Genomic DNA, 17513 nt, shown 5'->3' on the forward strand with positions numbered 1-17513 from the left:
CAAAGGGTCAGAGCAGTACTGAGGCTGGGGGAGCCTTCTGCCCTTCAATAAGTAGTGTGTTATGTCATATGGGTCCACCTCTGGGTAAGGACTTGCTCCTCTGGTCAGCATCTCCCACATCAGCACACCAAAGGACCACTGCATCAGGAAGAACAGACACCAAGAGTCAGTACATAATGTACCAGCAGGGTGACTAAATACTGACATTAATACTTGTACTACACAACCAGGTGCCTTAAATGAAATTTTGCTGCTGCTTTAAATTTGTTTTATAGCACCTTAAATTAAATGATGAATAGTTTTAATGAAGACTTTCTTGTATTGTTTGGTTTTCAGAATGTGGCACAGAGTTGGGCCAATTTAGTGTTGCCAATCAACCTATCCCCAGGTGCATGTCTTTGGAAGTGGGAGGAAGCCGGAGTACCCGGAGGGAACCCACGCATTCACGGGGAGAACATGCAAACTCCAGACAGAAAGACCCTGAGTCCGGGGATCGAACCCAGAACCTTCATATTGTGAGGCACACGTACTAACCTTTTTGTCACCATGCTGCTGGCTCAATATTATATTTTATTCATTAATAGAGAAGGTTAAAACATTGTCATGAAGCAATATGAAGACCATTAACTTGAATAACATGTAATGTACAGAATATCAGGAGCATTTATTCTGGTCAAAATATCACAGATTACAGCTGGGACAGCACCCCATGAAAAGTATCTGTCTCGGGTACACTTATTAATGAGGAAAAATTATACCTGTACACAATTAATTGAGATTTATTTTGAGTTAACTATGAACAAAATGTGATTATGCAATTAAATATTTTAATCGTTTAACAGCCTTATAAATGTACAATACAGGCCAAAAGTTTGGACACACCTTCTCATGAAATGAGTTTTCTTTATTTTCATGACAGAAGGCATCAAAACTATGAGTGAACACGTGTGGAGTTATGTACTGAACAAAAAAAGGTGAAATAACTGAAAACATGTTTTGTATTCTGGTTTCTTCAAAATAGCCACCCTTTGCTTCAAGAGGTAATCACCTGAAATGGTTTTTACTTCACAGATGTGCTTGAATCTCATCAAGAGAATGCCAATAGTGTGCAAAGCAGTAATCAGAACGAAGGGTGGCTATTGTGAAGAAACTACAATATAAAACATGTACTTCACAAAAAAAAGGTGAAATAACTGAAAACATAACTCCTCGTGTGTTCATTCATAATTTTGATACCTTTAGTGAATCTACAATGTAAATAGTCATGAAAATAAAGAAAACGCATTGAATGAGAAGGTGTGTCCAAACTTTTGGCCTGTACTGTCTGTGTTTGTGATGTTTAGCCTTTGTAGTTAATGAAACAAGGTAATAAAAAGTATAAAATAAGTGGTCCCTGCCATCTTTTCAGTAGTATGCCGCTCCCGTTGGTAAAAGTTTACACACCCCTGGTACAGGCCATCTAAAGAACACTTTCAGTCTCAGCGAGACAACAACAATTCACTGTATGCTGGCATTGATCAGGCATCACTCCGCCGTTTGCAGCTTGTGCAAAATGCAGCTGCCCGTCTCCTCCCCAGCACCAAAAAAACAGAGCAAATCACCCCAGTCCTGGCCTCACTGCACTGGCTCCCTGTCCATCACCGCATTGATTTTAAATTACTTGTAATTGTTTTTAAATCCCTAAATGGCTTGGCCCCACATTACCTGACCGAGCTTCTGCACCATTCTAAGGTCAGCTGACCACCTGCTGTTAGCGGTTTCCCAGATCCAGGCTGAGCCTTTTCCATGGCCGCTCCTAACCTGTGGAACAGCCTTCCCCTCCACATTAGGTCAGCCCAGAGCCTGGGGGGGTCTTTAAAACCTTTCTTAAGACTTACCTCTTTTCGCTGGCCTTAACCTGAGCTGAGTCCGCCCACTAAGTTACCAATTCTAGTTCACCCTCCCCCAACCCTCTCTTTAGTTTTTTTTTCAATTTGTCGCATTTTTTTTACTACATTATTTTTATTTTGCAATTTTATCCAAACCCTTTTACCGTATTGCTTTTGCAATATCTTGTTTAGCTCATTCATTGTTTATGTCCTTCGTTTGTTTTTGTTTTTTTCCTCTATGCCAGGGGTTGGGAACCTTTTTGGCAGAGAGAGCCAAGAAGTCAAATATTTTAATATATTTTTCTGAAAGAGCCATATAATATTTTTTTTAACATTGAACACAACTAAACGCTTGCATTTTTAAGTGAGACCAACATTTCTAGAGTATAATAAGTCTCTTATTCTTTGTAATAACATTGTTATTCTGAAGCTAACTGTGGAGGGGGTGTGGCCTGTGGACCCGCAGCGAAACGGGGTGTGCCAGGACTGGCCTTGAAATCAGCGACAGGTGCATAGATGGCCCACCTGGGCCTTGTTATCTAATCACCTGTCGCTATGTTATAAGCAGCAGTAAGGAGGAGAGACGGGGTTGAGGCTGGAGCCAGAGTGCGAGCGAGAACGAAAGAGAAAAAGACAATTGCTGGAAAGCAACTGAGAGACTTATTGAAAAATAAAACAATATTGTAAGCTTGAAACAGGCTCTCAAGTCGGTGTTTGGTGGTCTGAAGAACCCCCATGAAGCAAGCCACACACTAACTAATAACAAATATATAACTTCTTACCATTAACGCAACTTCTTGAACAGGTGTGGTAGAAAACAGATGGATGGATTAAAAATGCACGAGAATGTTTTATATTTTGAACATTACTTTTAACACTGATTACAAGTGGAATGATTCATAACTTATCATGTTAAGCAATGTCAGCTCATATTTACCTTAGAGCCGGACACAATCATCAAAAGAGCCACATCTGGCTCTAGAGCCATAGGTTCCCTACCCCTGCACTATGCCTTTTTACCTGTAGAGCACTATACTTCATTATTTTCATCTTGCAATTTTACTTTTTATTCAAACCTTTTTACCGTATTGCTTTTGCACTATCTTGTTTAGCTCATTCATTAATTACGTTCGTTTTTTTGCTCTGCCTTTGAACCTGTAAGGCACTATACTTCATTATTTTTATCTTGCAATTTTTCTTTTTATTCGAACCCATTTACCCTATTGCTTTTGCAATATCTTGTTTAGCTCATTCATTGTTTATGTCCCTTGTTTGTTTTTATTTTTTTCCTCTATGCCTTTTAACCTGTAAAGCACTTTGGTTCAATTCAAAAATTGTTGTAAACGTGCTATATAAGTAAAGTTGCCATGCCTTGTTACGAAGTAAGCTATTTTATTTTATAAACCTACCATGTATTATATTATTTTGGATTTGCAAATGCTGTAGAAGAGCATATTCAAGCTATATTCAAATGAAAAAGACACTTCCTAAACATCACCTATTGTCTACACTGAAAAAAATAACTCACAATAATTTTTTAAAGTAAATCTTATAAGTATTTGCACGCAAATGATTTAAGTAAAATTTAACTGCAATATCAAGTAACGCTCACTTGCCAGTATCAAGTAAATTCTACTTACCATATAACGTAACAGTTGTGAAGATATAAAGTAACGGTTACTTAAATCCATCCAAGTTTTAAGTTATATTTATTTAAACAAATTAAGTAAAGTCTACTTGTTTTTCATCAGCGGGAACATCTTTTTACTCAAAATTTTAAGTAAATTTTATATACCATATTTCCTTGTATAGCCGTCGGAGCGCTAATTATTTTACAACTTCTTCTCACTCCTACGCTTATCAATGACGTGTGATTAAAACGACTTTACTTAAAAAATTATTCTGCGGCCGCAGCACGGTGTTTGGGGACCGCTGCTCTTCAGCTGGTCATCGCGCCCACCTGTACATCACCCTGTCTACGTGCCGGAAGGAGGCATGTGTTATGATGCTTTTAATACGAGTTTGCAATGCATACTTAGTCAACAGCCATACCTTTTACACTGACGGTTGTGATATAAACAACTTTAACTTTATTACTAATATTCGCCACACTCTGTGAACTCACACCAAACACATTTCTGATAAACATCGACTCTGTAACACATTATAAACGCAGGATAAGAATTACCCATAATGCCACCTTGCAGTGCTCTGTGAAGTGATTCTAAAGGCCGGAGCAGAGCCAGTCGGCCAGAGCCTGTTGTGCTGTGTGCATGCGTCGTCGTGCATGCGTTTCAAAACACTCGATTTTCAGAGTAAAGTTTATGTAATATTTTTAGGTTTATGTACGTACAACTATTAAACATTTAAATAGTATGAGGAAACATAAGTAAAACTTACTCTTCCCCCATAATTCATGTGTAATAATATGTTTAATTTTACTTAAGAAACTCTAGTTCTTACTGAATGTTAAAAATATTAGATATAAATTATGACAGTTACTCTAAGAGTTTACAGCTCCAAAAAGCCACTTTTTTCAGTGTACATAAATAATGTCCCGACATCTTTATCCCAAAGATGGTCTCATTCCAAGGGCTGTTTATCCACCAGACGGGTGAATGACCTATTGTTTGCAGGACAGTCGTGTACCAGATACGCTGGACGACAACAACCATATTATCAGGAGACACACCCACCAGAAACATAATATATAGGGAGACTTCACACTTAAAAATGTTGGAATTGATAAAGGCTTTTTGGTTAAAGGTGAAACATTACAACATTTTGCCTCGATTAAACTTCTGCAGATTACCACGACCTGAATGACTAAGGATCTAAACATTTTTTTTTGCTTACCACATCCGATTTAGAAGTAAACTTCTGTGTCCGCAGACTTTCTATCGCCATCCATTTGACAGGAAGTTTAGCCTTTCTGTGGTCTTGAATACTGTAATACTCTTTATCAAAAACATCTCTGGCCATGCCAAAGTCTGCCACCTTGACTGTATATGACTCATCCAGCCTGAAAGACAAAAAACACAATGTAGATAAAAGGTGGATTTTATATGCACGCCTCACTGACTCACATGCAGTTACGTGCTGCAAGGTCTCTGTGGACAAATTTCTTCTGAGCCAAATACTCCATCCCCTTGGCAACCTGCAGTCCGAAGCCGATCAGATCCTTTACAGTGGGGTTCTGAGTAAAAGCCACGTGAAAAACACAGATTAAAAACAACTTATGACGCTCATCAGATAAGCAATATCGTCACACCCTCTTCTCGCAGCGTATGAAATGGCGCAGGTCCCCGTGTTTCATGTAGGGCAGAACCACCAGAGGGAGACCTTCTTGAGGCAGAAGGATGCCCAGCAGAGATAGCACATTGGTGTGATGGAAACCCTTCATTATGATACCTTCTTTTAGAAACTGCTCTACCTCTTCAACATCAGTTATTCCTGATGGAACACAATATGTTTAGTAGCAGTCAGTAAAATTCTTGTAAAGGACACAAGAGTACTTGTGACTCACTATTCAAAGACTTGACAGCGCAGTGTATTTCCCTGCTGTTAGGGTCTGTGAAGTAGCCGTGATAGACTGTTCCAAAATGACCTGCAGCAGAAAAAGGGAAAGGCATGGTGACCGTGAGCTGGCATAACTAATTACCATGCAGATACCAATCCAATCCAATTAATTTATATAGCACATTTAAAAAAAATAAAATACAATAAAGTTTCACAAAATGCTGCACAGAAGTTGAGATATACTTTACATCAGGGGTAGGGAACCTATGGCTCTAGAGCCAGATGTGGCTCTTTTGATGACTGCATCTGGCTCTCAGATACATCTTAGCTGACATTGCTTAACATGATAAGTAATGAATAATTCCACTTATAATAAGTGTTAAAAAACATGTTCATAACATAAAACATTCTCATGCATTTTTAGTCCATCCATCCGTTTACTACCGCACCTGTTCAAGAAGTTGCGTTAAGAAGTTATTTATTTATTATTGGTTAGTGTGGGGCTTGTCCTCCTGGGGGTTCTTCAGACCACCAAGCACCGACATGAGAGCCCGTTTCAGGGTTACACTATTGTTTAATTTTTCAATAAGTCTCTCAGTTGCTTTCCAGCAATTGTATTTTTCTCTTTTGTTCTCGCTCGCGCTCTGGCTCCAACCCCAACCCCGTCTCTCCTCCTGGCTGCTGCTTATAACAGAGCGACAGGTGATTAGATAACAAGGCTCAGGTGGGCCGTCTACGCAGCTCTCGCTGATTTCGAGGCTGGTCCTGGCACACTCCAGATCGCTGCAGGCCAGTGGGCCACGCCCCCTCCATAGTTAGCTTCAGAATAACAATGTTATTACAAAGAATAAGAGACCTATTATTCTCTAGAAATGTTGGTGTTACTTAAAAGTGCACGTGGTTAGTTGTGTTCAGTGTTAAAAAAAATATTATATGGCTCTTACGGAAATACATTTTAAAATATTTGGCTTTTTGGCTCTCTCAGCCAAAAAGGTTCCCGACCCCTGCTTTACATACTAGGAGAGTCAATAACATAAAACATTTAACTATAAAAGAATAAATACATAAAATACATCAGATAAAAAAAACAGACTGAATATAACAAAATTCTCATGCTGGTTTAAAAGCCAAAGAGTAAAAATATGATTGAAGACTTGATTTAAAACTCATTAAAGAGGGAGCCGTTCGAATGGCAAAAGGGATGTTGTTCAAAAGTTTTGGAACTACAGCAGAAAATACACGATCACCTCTTGATTTCAACAACAAGAAGAAACTGATCAGCTCTCCCGTCCAAAGGCAAAACCCAGTAACTCAATGTTGGTCAAAACTGAGCTGATAATAATTTTGGAGTTCCTAGGTGATATGCTTTACATTAGTGTATGCGATATTGTAATTTGTTCCGTAAGTAAGCTGTTACGCGCATGGCAGGACCTAGTAACTACCACATAACCGCGTAGATACAACAGAAAAACCTAGTATCTCAAGGGACCAATCGAAGCTTCTTTGTCAGTCGCCTTATTGTCTTTAATGAGACATTTGCACGAATGGGGGCCGACGGTCAACCTGATTATGTGATATTATGGCACGAGGGGATATTTGGAAGATTGGCCCAGGACGTTGCAAACACCTTCATTAAATGTATTGTTCTTGATTCTTCCCCTTGCATACTCTTTTGGGCAGATAACTGTGGAGGTCAAAATAAAAACTGGACGCTGTACACGGCTCTTGCCCAATGTGCAAACGCAGAATGGGGCCCACCCGAGATTGTAATACAATATCTGGAGAAAGGGCACACGTTCATGAGAGCAGATTCAATCCATGGCTCAATCAGCTAGAAAATGAAAGCTCAAGAAAACATCTATACGTTTGATGACTTTGTAGATCTTTGTAAGACAGCATCAAGATAGATTGGTTTTCCTTTGTTTTCTCAAAATCAGCTAGAAGTGAGTTACTAGGTTTTGCCTTTGGACGGGAGAGCTGACCTCAGAGACCTTGTGGGCGTGTACATTTGTAAAAAAACATCTGACAAATATTGTGGCACTAATCCGTTAAGAGATTTGAAAATAAACTACAATATTTTTTTATGAACTGGGAGCCAGTGAAGGGATGCTAAAATGGGGTTAATGTGTTCATGTTTTTAAGTGCCAGTTAAAAGGCGAGCGGCAACATTTTGGACTAACTGCAATCCAGCGATTGAGGCCTGCTTCATTCCAACGCAGAGGGAGTTGCAGTAGTCCAAATATGATGAAATAAAAGCATGGATTACCTGCTCAAAGTCGTTAAAAGATAATAGTACCTCAATTTATGAGCTTACTGGTTCTGTGACGGAGCCCTTAACTCAAAACACCTTTATCTCAAATCAACATCTCCTATTGAAACTATTTGAAATTGATTTAATTGATTTTTGCCTCGTCACAACATCCCAATTTTAACATGCCTTTTAAAAAGAGAAACTGCATTTTAGATCATACGTGCTACTAACAATTACAATAGTTCCATGAAGTAATATAAAGTTAAAGTACCACTGATAGTCACACACACACTAGGTGTGGTGAAATTACTCTCTGCTTTTGACCCCTCCCCTTGTTCCACCCCCAGGGAGGTGAGGGGAGCAGTGAGCAGCAGCGGTGGTCGCTCTCGTGAATAATTTTGGTGATTTAACCCCTAATTCCAAGGCTCGATGCTGAGTGCCAAGCAGGGAGGGAATGGTATGATCAATATGTCGAGTATTTACCTTGGAGAGCGGCCTTCTGCAATATTTCCTTCCAGCTGCTTCTCCATCATCAGCAGCTTTTTCATATTTTAATAGATAAAAGTCAGCCGTTTAGATATTATTTTAACTTTCTTGGCTGGCGTTAGACTCACTCTGCTTCAGTATGAGGCGGACTAGCAGTGAAATGCTCGACTTGCATTGTCAAGTTGGCGACATGCTCGGTCATGTTTATGACGTTTTGTTTTTTTAATACTATGAATATCATCCACTTCTTCTCAGCACTGTCTTTCACATTCACTTTCTTCCTTCCCATTGGAAAACAAGCTAATTCTGGCGTGTAAGTCCATGTTTTGGGGCAGATATGGTGGGCTTCACTGTGGCAGTGTGCTTGTAACTCCATTTTTGCTTGTAATTCAAAGCATAACAATTAGTCGAGAGACAGCTCTGATCTCAAAACACTTAGTTCACTCTTAAAGGCGAACTACACTTTTTTGGGGCAATATTGCCTATTATTCACAATCCCTATACATATATTTATCTTTTTTATGTAGTCTAATTCACAAATAAATGCTGGCAAGAGCCAGCTAAAAATGCAAGTGATGGGGATTCCATCTCTTCCACCTGTAAAGCCCTCCAAAAACCCTCCATCAACATTTTATATGCAGTACATGCTGTAAGTATGTGCACTATGTAATGTTGTAACAGGCTAGTGTTGTCCCGATACAAATGTTTTTGTACCAGTACAGGTACCAAAAGGTTTTTCGATACTTTTCAAGTTTTTTTCTGAATAAAAAGGGGACCACAAAAAAATTGCATTACCGGCTTTATTTAAACAAAAAAATCTTAAGGTACATTAAACATATGTTTCTTATTGCAAGTTTGTCCTTAAATAAAATAGTGAACATACAAGACAACTTGTTTTTTAGTAGTAAGTAAACAAACAAAGGCTCCTAATTTAGTCTGCTGACATATGCAGTAACACATTGTCATTTTCCATTCTATTATTTTGTGGTAGAATATTTATTATTAATCTACTTGTTAATATCTGCTAACTTTCTCTTTTAACTTCTGTTAAAATGTAATAATCACTTATTCTTCTATTGTTTGGATGCTCTACATACGTAAGTTTTAGATGATACTACAAATTTGGGTATCAATCCGATACCAAGTCATTAGAGGATCCTACATTGGTCATATTCAAAGTTCTCATGTGTCCAGGGTCATATTTCCTGAGTTTATAAACATAATATAAAGTTTCGAAAAACGAAAGAAGGTGCTGTGATACCAAAAAATATTGAAGTAATCAGTAGTATCGACTATGCACGCACTATACTTGGTATCATTACAGTGGATGTCAGGTGTGGATCCACTCAGCCTTTGTTCACATGTTGATGCAGGTGAGCTACGGTGTGTAGTGAAGCTTCTTTAGCTATTCCTCGTCTTGCAGGGATGATACTTGTAAGAAACTTACTTTGTCTCCATGGAGAACAGGATTAGTGATTTAGAAGTAGCTCCAACACATCAGACTGCGGATGGACTTTAACCGCCAGCTAGGCAGCCATGTCTTAAAACACTTCTTCCCGAGGGCGTTAGTGTTATAACTTCACCTTCATTGTTAGTTTTTTAAGCCAAAACGCGTCCGTTCTTTTTTTTTTTGTCTACACACATTGTCTGCTTGTAAGTACTCTGTGATTGTGTGCTGCCGAAGATGCTCCTCTGCTCGTAAACCAGCAATGACACGACGTGACGACGACAGGGGGCGGAGGACCGATACTTTTTTAGAGGCGGTATAGTACCAAATATGATTCATTAGTATCGCGGTATTATACTAATACCGGTATACCGTACAACCCTATAACAGGCATATTCATGATAACATGTAATATTTACATATTTTGGTCATTCTAAGCATTACGGCGAAAATTGGATTTCACAGAGAGCATGATAGATAGATTAGATAGATAGATTAGATAGATAGATAGTAGGACTGCGAGTCTTTGGGTGTCCCACGATTCGATTCAATATCGTTTCTTGGAGTCGTGATTCGATAATATATCGATGTTTTCGATTCAACGCAATTCTCGATTCAAAAGCGATATTTTTCCGATTCAAAACGATTCTGTATTCATTCAATACATAGGATTTCAGCAGGATCTACCCCAGTCTGCAGACATGCTAGCAGAGTAGTGTATATTTTCTTAAAAGCTTTTATAATTGTAAAGGACAATGTTTTATCAACTGATTGCAATAATGTAAATTGGTTTTAACTATTAAACGAACCAAAAAAATGACTTATTCTATCTTTGTGAAAACATTGGACACAGTGTGTTGTCAAGCTTATGAGATGCGATGCAAGTGTAAGCCACTGTGACACTATTGTTCTTTTTTTTATTTTTATAAATGTCTAATGATAATGTCAATGAGGGATTTTTAATCACTGCTATGCTGAAATTATAACTAATATTTGATACTGTAGTTGATAATATTAATTTTTGTTTCATTACTTTTGGTTTGTTCTGTGTCGTGTTTGTGTCTCCTCTCAATTGCTCTGTTTATTGCAGTTCTGAGTGTTGCTGGGTCAGGTTTGGTTTTGGAATTGGATTGCATTGTTATGGTATTGCTGTGTAGTGGTTTGTTGGATTGATTAGAAAAAAATGTGTTTTAAATCGATTTAAAAAAAATTAGAATCCATTCTCCAACGTGAGAATTGCGGTTCGTATTTGAATCGATTTTTTCCACACTCCTAATAGATAGATGGATAGATAGATAGATAGATAGATAGACAGACAGATAGATAGATAGATAGTTTCCTTCAGGAGAGTTCCCTCAGGAAAATTAAAAAGCGTTCGCTCTTTCCTTCAACAATGACAACTACTACTAATAATGACAGACAACGACGACTACTTTGGGACAAATGGTGATCCCTATATTTTTGAGCCTGAATATACAAAGGATGTTTTAGAAGTTGAGCGATAAGCAGATCCCGCTGTAGTGAAACACAAAGCCTCACCTTGTAGTCGTACTAAGTGCTAAACAAGAAATACAAACTATGAAAATTATAAAACAATCACTGATTTTACAATGTCTGCTCTTACTGGGATGTTTATATCTTCCAGCACAAGACGTGTGTTGCCCTTTTAGATAAGGAATTTATCATAATACTCATTCAGGTAAAAAAAAAAAAAGATGACTGCGATGTCTTTGGTTTTAAGATAAATGTCAAAGTTAATGAACTTCTTTTTCTATGTATAGAATATTCTGTTATACAAATCAAGAGGAATGATTTATAATCTAAAATAAATTTAACAACTCAGAGGCGATGCAGCAGCCCACCGGCTCACTATGTCAATAGCTAGTTACCTTTGTGAACCAGGTTGCTGTGTTACTAAAAGTAGTTCCTTGGCGGTTGCTCCTATAATACCCATGTTGCTAATGCTCAATATACAGGTCACAACATGTACCGTATTTTTCGGAGTATAAGTCGCATTTTTGGGGGAAATTTATTTGATAAAACCCAACACCAAGAAGAGACATTTGAAAGGCAATTTAAAATAAATAAAGAACAACGGGCTGAATAAGTGTACGTTATATGACGCATAAATAACCAACTGAGAAGGTGCCTGGTATGTTAACATAACATATTATGGTAAGAGTCATTCAAATAACTATAACATATAGAACAGTGGTTCTTAACCTGGGTTCAATCGAACCCTAGGGGTTCGGTGAGTCAGCCTCAGGGGTTCGGCCGAGGTCAAAACACACCCGACTCGTTGTATGAATACAAACTTCTCCCTAGCGGCATATTACTGATACGGCAACAGCTGACTGATTTGCAGGTGTGTGATTTGTTGTAAGTTTATGCACTGTGTTGGTTTTGTTGTTTGAACAAGGTAATGTTCATGCACGGTTCATTTTGTGCACCAATAAAAAAAAAAACATTGTCACACTTTAGTATGTAGAACATATTCACCATTAATTAGTTGCTTATTAACATGCAAATTAGTAACATATTCGCTCTTAACTAGTCATTATTAAGTACTTATTAATGCCTTATTCGGCATGGACTTATTATAACCCTAACCAAATAACTCTGAATTAAGATTTTGTTACTTAGAATATGTTCCCTTAGTGTCCAAATAACTCTGACTTAAGTCTTTGTTACTTAGAATATGTTCCCTTAGTGTCCAAAAACCTCTGAATTAAGACTTTGTTACTTAGAATATGTTTCCCATACTAATGTGTTACCAAAAACATATAACTTTGTCTTGAATTTGAAAAAAAAAAAAAAAAAAAAAAACATTTTATTTTTCACTAAAGAATGCGTAAATGAAACTGGTGGGGTTGGGTACATCCAACAAGGTTAAGAACCACTGATATAGAACATGCTACACGTTTACCGAACAACCTGTCACTAATTGCTAAATCCCATGAAATCTTATACGTCTGGTCTCTTACATGAATCAGCTAAATAATATTATTTTATATTTTACTGTAATGTGTTAATAATTTCACACATCAATCAATCAATCAATGTTTACTTATATAGCCCAAAATCACTAGTGTCTCAAAGGGCTGCACAAACCACTACGACATCCTCGGTAGGCCCACATAAGTCGCTCCTGAGTACAAATCGCACCCCTGGCCAAACTATGAAAAAAACTGCGACTTATAGTCGGAAAAATACGGTAAATGGAATATTGTTGGCTGTAATAGCAGAATGGATGACTCTCATTAACTACATTGTAAGCCGCATCGTACAAGCCTTAACCTTACAATTTAGACTGCACTAAATAAAGAAAAAAGTGTGTTCTTTGCGAATGAAGCAAAAAAACAAAGTGCAGTTCCCTTTTTTATATTGAGGTACCAGGTACTATCATAGTGTTGTGTCATCTTACTTACCCTTCCCAATTATCCGATGGTGCTGCACAATAAGCATTTCTGCAGGAATAAGAACATCCTTCACCTCCTCCAGAAGCTCTGGCCTGAAACTGGAAATGGAGATTTTCTCTGCAGCCATCAGAGGAGTGAAGGTAACGTCTACACCGCCTGCAGCATAGGCCCGACTCGGAATGGACACGGAGCCAGCCCTGGGAGTTGGAGGACTCAGGGATGCTGCTAACGAAAACACAGCGGGGATTTTTAGGGAGAGAGGAACTTTGGCCACGGTGTAGCAACGGACTATTCGGGGTTCTCAGCCAATATGTCACCTCTCCTGTAGTCTCCAATGGGTGACATCTCCACATTGTTTGTCCCAGAACTGTGACTCAAACGGGTCTCCACCATGGAGGCTGAAAAGCATTACACAACATTGATTTAATTATCAACCACAGACTAGTATAGAGAATGAAACACCAAGGATGTTCTGCTTGAAAAGGCTATGTGATTCACCAACAGCCTCTGTTGAATAAACAGCTCTGATCAAGGTCCAACAAGACTACCTTTCTTTTTCTTCCTCAAGTGCTTCATGACAGCAAAGGCCAGCACCGCACCGGCAACCAGAGCCGTTAGGATCCCCAACGTTATCCCAAGCATGGAGTGGTTGTTGACCCGGATGACTGTGCCCACATTGTGGACTTGTCCGTTAATGGAGATCTACAAAGAAGAGTCACCATATGTTTCAAAATGAAAGCTTTTTATTGCAATTTAAACATTCATCCAAGATGAATGCACTTCCTTACTTACAGAAGTGGTCAAAAATGTACATACACTCGTAAAGAACATAATGTCTTGGCTGTCTTGAGTTGCCAATAATTTCTACAAATCTGCTGGGTCAAAAGTATACATACGGCAATTTTAATATTTAGTTAAATGTCCCTTGGAAAGTTTCACTGCAATAAGGTGCTTTTGGTTGAATTTTTGACCACTCCTCTTGACAAAATTGGTGCAGTTCAGCTAAATGTGTTGGTTTTCTGACATGGACTTGTTTCTTCAGCATTGTCCACACATTTAAGTCAGGACTTTTTAGAAGGCTATTCTAAAACCTTAATTCTAGCCTGATTTAGCCATTCCTTTGCCACTTTTGACGTGTGTTTAGAGTCATTGTCCTGTTGGAACACCCAACTGCGCCCAAGACCCAACTTCCAGGCTGATGATTTTAGGTTGTCCTGAAGAATTTGAAATAATCCTCCTTTTTCATTGTCCCATTTACTCTCTGTAAAGCACCAGTTCCATTGGCAGCAAAACAGGACCAGAGCTTAAAACTACCACCACCATGCTTGACGGTAGGGATGGTGTTCCTGGGATTCAAGGCCTCAACTTTTCTCCTACAAACATATTGCTGGGTATTGTGGCCAAACAGCTCAATTTGTGTTTCATCCGACCACAGAACTTTCCTCCACAAGGTCTTATCTTTGTCCATGTGATGTCAGATGAAACAAATTTAGCTTTTTGCCCACAATTACTTCCAAATTCTTCAGGACAACACTTCCCATCCAACCTGATGGAGCTTGAGAAATGCTGCAAGGAGGAATTAGCAAAGAGGAATGGGTTTAAAATATACATAAAACTTTAGCATAGCCTTTTTTTTTTAAAAATACATGCATTGTGGATAGGCTGATTGGCAACATTGAAAAGGAGTAGGAAAAAGATGATCTTATTTAATCCTACCCCTTTTCATATCATAGCAATTTTATCCAATTTCCTTGTTCTCTGTAACAGAACAGTGAATAAAAATAAATAATGAATAAATAATATAGCATAGTGCGCAAACAAATATTATATATATATAAATAACCTTTGTCTCAATAAGAAAGAAAAAAAAGGGTTTAAGATGTTCATCATAATTCTTGTTCTGTGTACTATGTGAACACTTGTAGTTTGAACAGTCTCAAACTGAATCATATTGGTGCTTTGTTTGATTTCTTTGGTTAATGCATTCCATAATTTAATTCCACATACGGGTTATGCTTAAGGTTTTAAGTGTTGTATGAACATACAAATGTTTTAAATTAGAGGTTGTTGTTTTTTTTTAATATATATATAAGATTAGATTTATTAAATAAAAAAATATAAACCTTTTCAAATTGTCACTGTAGGACAGGTGTCGGCAACCCGCGGCTCTTTGGCCACTCTGATGTGGCTCAGCTGCACAATCGCCGACCCCCCCGATTGTTACGGGGGGATTCCGGTTCTCAGAGCCTCTTCCGGACATCACCCGGGGTCAACATTCTTCGATTTTCACTCGGACAACAATATTGAGGGCCTGCCATTATGGCTTTACTTTTAGCACCCTCTACATTTTGACGCATTTCACAAAATAAAGGAGACAATGGGAGCCGCAATCATTCTTGCGAATAACCGCTGGTGGTCACCCATATAACAGTAATAAGGGCGTGCCATGAAGCCATTGCCTTTATCACCTTCTACAACATGTACAGACATCTTGCCAGTCCAGTAACATGTTGTATGTGGCTTCCGCAGATACACGAACACGACTGCAAGGCATACTGGGTGACACAGAGTACACTGAAGGTTGTGATATAAATAACTTTAACACTCTTACTAATATGCACCACTTTGTGAACCCACACCAAACAAGAATGACAAACACAATTCGGGAGAACATCCTCACAGTAACACAACATAAACGCAACACAAAAAATACCCAGAATCCTTTGCATCCATGACTCTTCCTGACTATATTATACACCCCTGCCCACCTCAACCGACACACGGAAGGGGGGGGAGCGAGTTTTGGTGCCAGCGGGGTGTATAATTTAGCGTGAAATAGTCATGGATGCATAGCATTCTGGGTAATTGTTATGTTGCGTTTATAATGTGTTACAGTGCGGATGTTCTCCAGAAATGTGTTTGTCATTCTTGTTTGGTGTGGGTTCACAGTGTGGTGCATATTAGTAAGAGTGTTAAAATTGTTTATATCACAACCTTCAGTGTACTCTGTGTCACCCAGTATGACTTGCAGTCGTGTACGTGTATCTGCGGAAGTCACATACAACATGTTGCTGGACTGGCAAGCTGTCTGTACATGTTGTAGAAGGCGTCAATGGCAATGACTTCATGGCACGCCCTTATTACTGTTACATGGGTGATCACCAGCGGATATTCGCCAGAATGATTGCGGCTCCCATTGTCTTCTTTAATTTGGGGAATGGGCCAAAATGGCTCTTTGAGTGGTAAAGGTTGCCAACCCCTGCTTTAGGGTATTGTGTATAATTTGAGAACAAACATTGATTTATTCCATTTTGGAATAAGGCTATGATATAACAAAATGTTGGAAAAGTGAATCTCTGTGAATACTTTCCAGTGTGTTCATACACACAAGATCATCTCTCTCTATTGGCTGTTTTTTCTCCACATATGCATAACTGTGCCAGTCTGCACTAAGCTTCCCAACGTGCGGCTAAATATAAATGCAGAAAACAGCGGCCACAAGCATTTACCGGTTTTACAAATTCATAATCTGTGTTATAATAATTTAATTTAATAATTTCATTGTAGACGCTAAATGATTACATTTGCATCTCGTCTACCCACTGTTGTGCACGCTCTGATAAGCAGCCTATACTCTCAGCAGGTAAGTCTGTCTTTCTCCCACGGAGTTTGACGATTAGACTTTGAGGTTGATAGTCGAATCAATCAAATTGAATCTTCGACTATTTTAACTCAGCCCTGCAACTTTGCAGGCACTATGAAGTTGGCATGTGTTTTATTTAATACGCACAAATCTTAAGTTGATCAGGCCCTAAGTAAGTTTTATGTGTTTCAGATCTACGTACAGTAAGTATTTCTAGAAAGCAGTAGCGTGACTTACCTTTACCGGCAGACCCTCACTGGGGATTGTTATGTTTTTGGGTATCCTGCAGGTGATTTCATTATCCAGTACTTTAGCGTCACAATCAACGCCTGCCACTGTCATGATGATGGTCATACAGGAGCTCACGAGGTTCAGTTTCTGATGCTGTGGGGGGAAAAAAGAAAATCATATATTGGAAAAGAGACCTAAAAGGCCCCACTAATGCAACAACAATGGCACTTATTTCACATTTCTTGACCTAAAAATAATGTCTACAGGTGAGATTTTACCCACAACAGACTCACTAGTGATTTAGGGCTTGTTTTATAACAAGCTTCAGCACATTTTGTAACATCCACTTTTAACTTCAAAAAGTGGGTGATAGAAGGGGGCATTCCAAGTAGTTAGTTATTATCTACTCCATCCATCCATCCATCCATTTGCTACCGCTTATTCCCTTTCGGGGTCGCGGGGGGGCGCTGGCGCCTATCTCAGCTACAATCGGGCGGAAGGCAGGGTACACCCTGGACAAGTCGCCACCTCATCACAGGGCCAACACAGATAGACAGACAACATTCACACTCACATTCACACACTAGGGCCAATTTAGTGTTGCCAATCAACCTATCCCCAGGTGCATGTCTTTGGAAGTGGGAGGAAG

General features: G+C 38.8%; 1 protein-coding gene across 3 annotated transcripts in view; it reads right to left on the bottom strand.

Moving 5' to 3' along the window:
- Positions 1–17513, bottom strand: part of mst1rb (macrophage stimulating 1 receptor b) — a 64323-nt gene that overhangs the window by 9353 nt on the left and 37457 nt on the right. For 2 of the 3 annotated variants that reach the window (XM_061874806.1, XM_061874808.1), the window contains 9 exons: positions 16871–17017; positions 13539–13692; positions 13308–13388; positions 13000–13215; positions 5395–5475; positions 5140–5321; positions 4955–5064; positions 4725–4890; positions 2–138 (listed from right to left, as the gene is read on the bottom strand). In XM_061874806.1, the coding sequence (XP_061730790.1) occupies positions 2–138; positions 4725–4890; positions 4955–5064; positions 5140–5321; positions 5395–5475; positions 13000–13215; positions 13308–13388; positions 13539–13692; positions 16871–17017 (1274 nt within the window). The remainder of the gene's footprint in view (position 1; positions 139–4724; positions 4891–4954; positions 5065–5139; positions 5322–5394; positions 5476–12999; positions 13216–13307; positions 13389–13538; positions 13693–16870; positions 17018–17513) is intronic. The other variant, XM_061874809.1, reaches the window with a different exon arrangement.

Source organism: Nerophis ophidion, linkage group LG16, assembly GCF_033978795.1.
Source record: "Nerophis ophidion isolate RoL-2023_Sa linkage group LG16, RoL_Noph_v1.0, whole genome shotgun sequence".
Classification (NCBI taxonomy): Eukaryota; Metazoa; Chordata; class Actinopteri; order Syngnathiformes; family Syngnathidae; genus Nerophis; species Nerophis ophidion.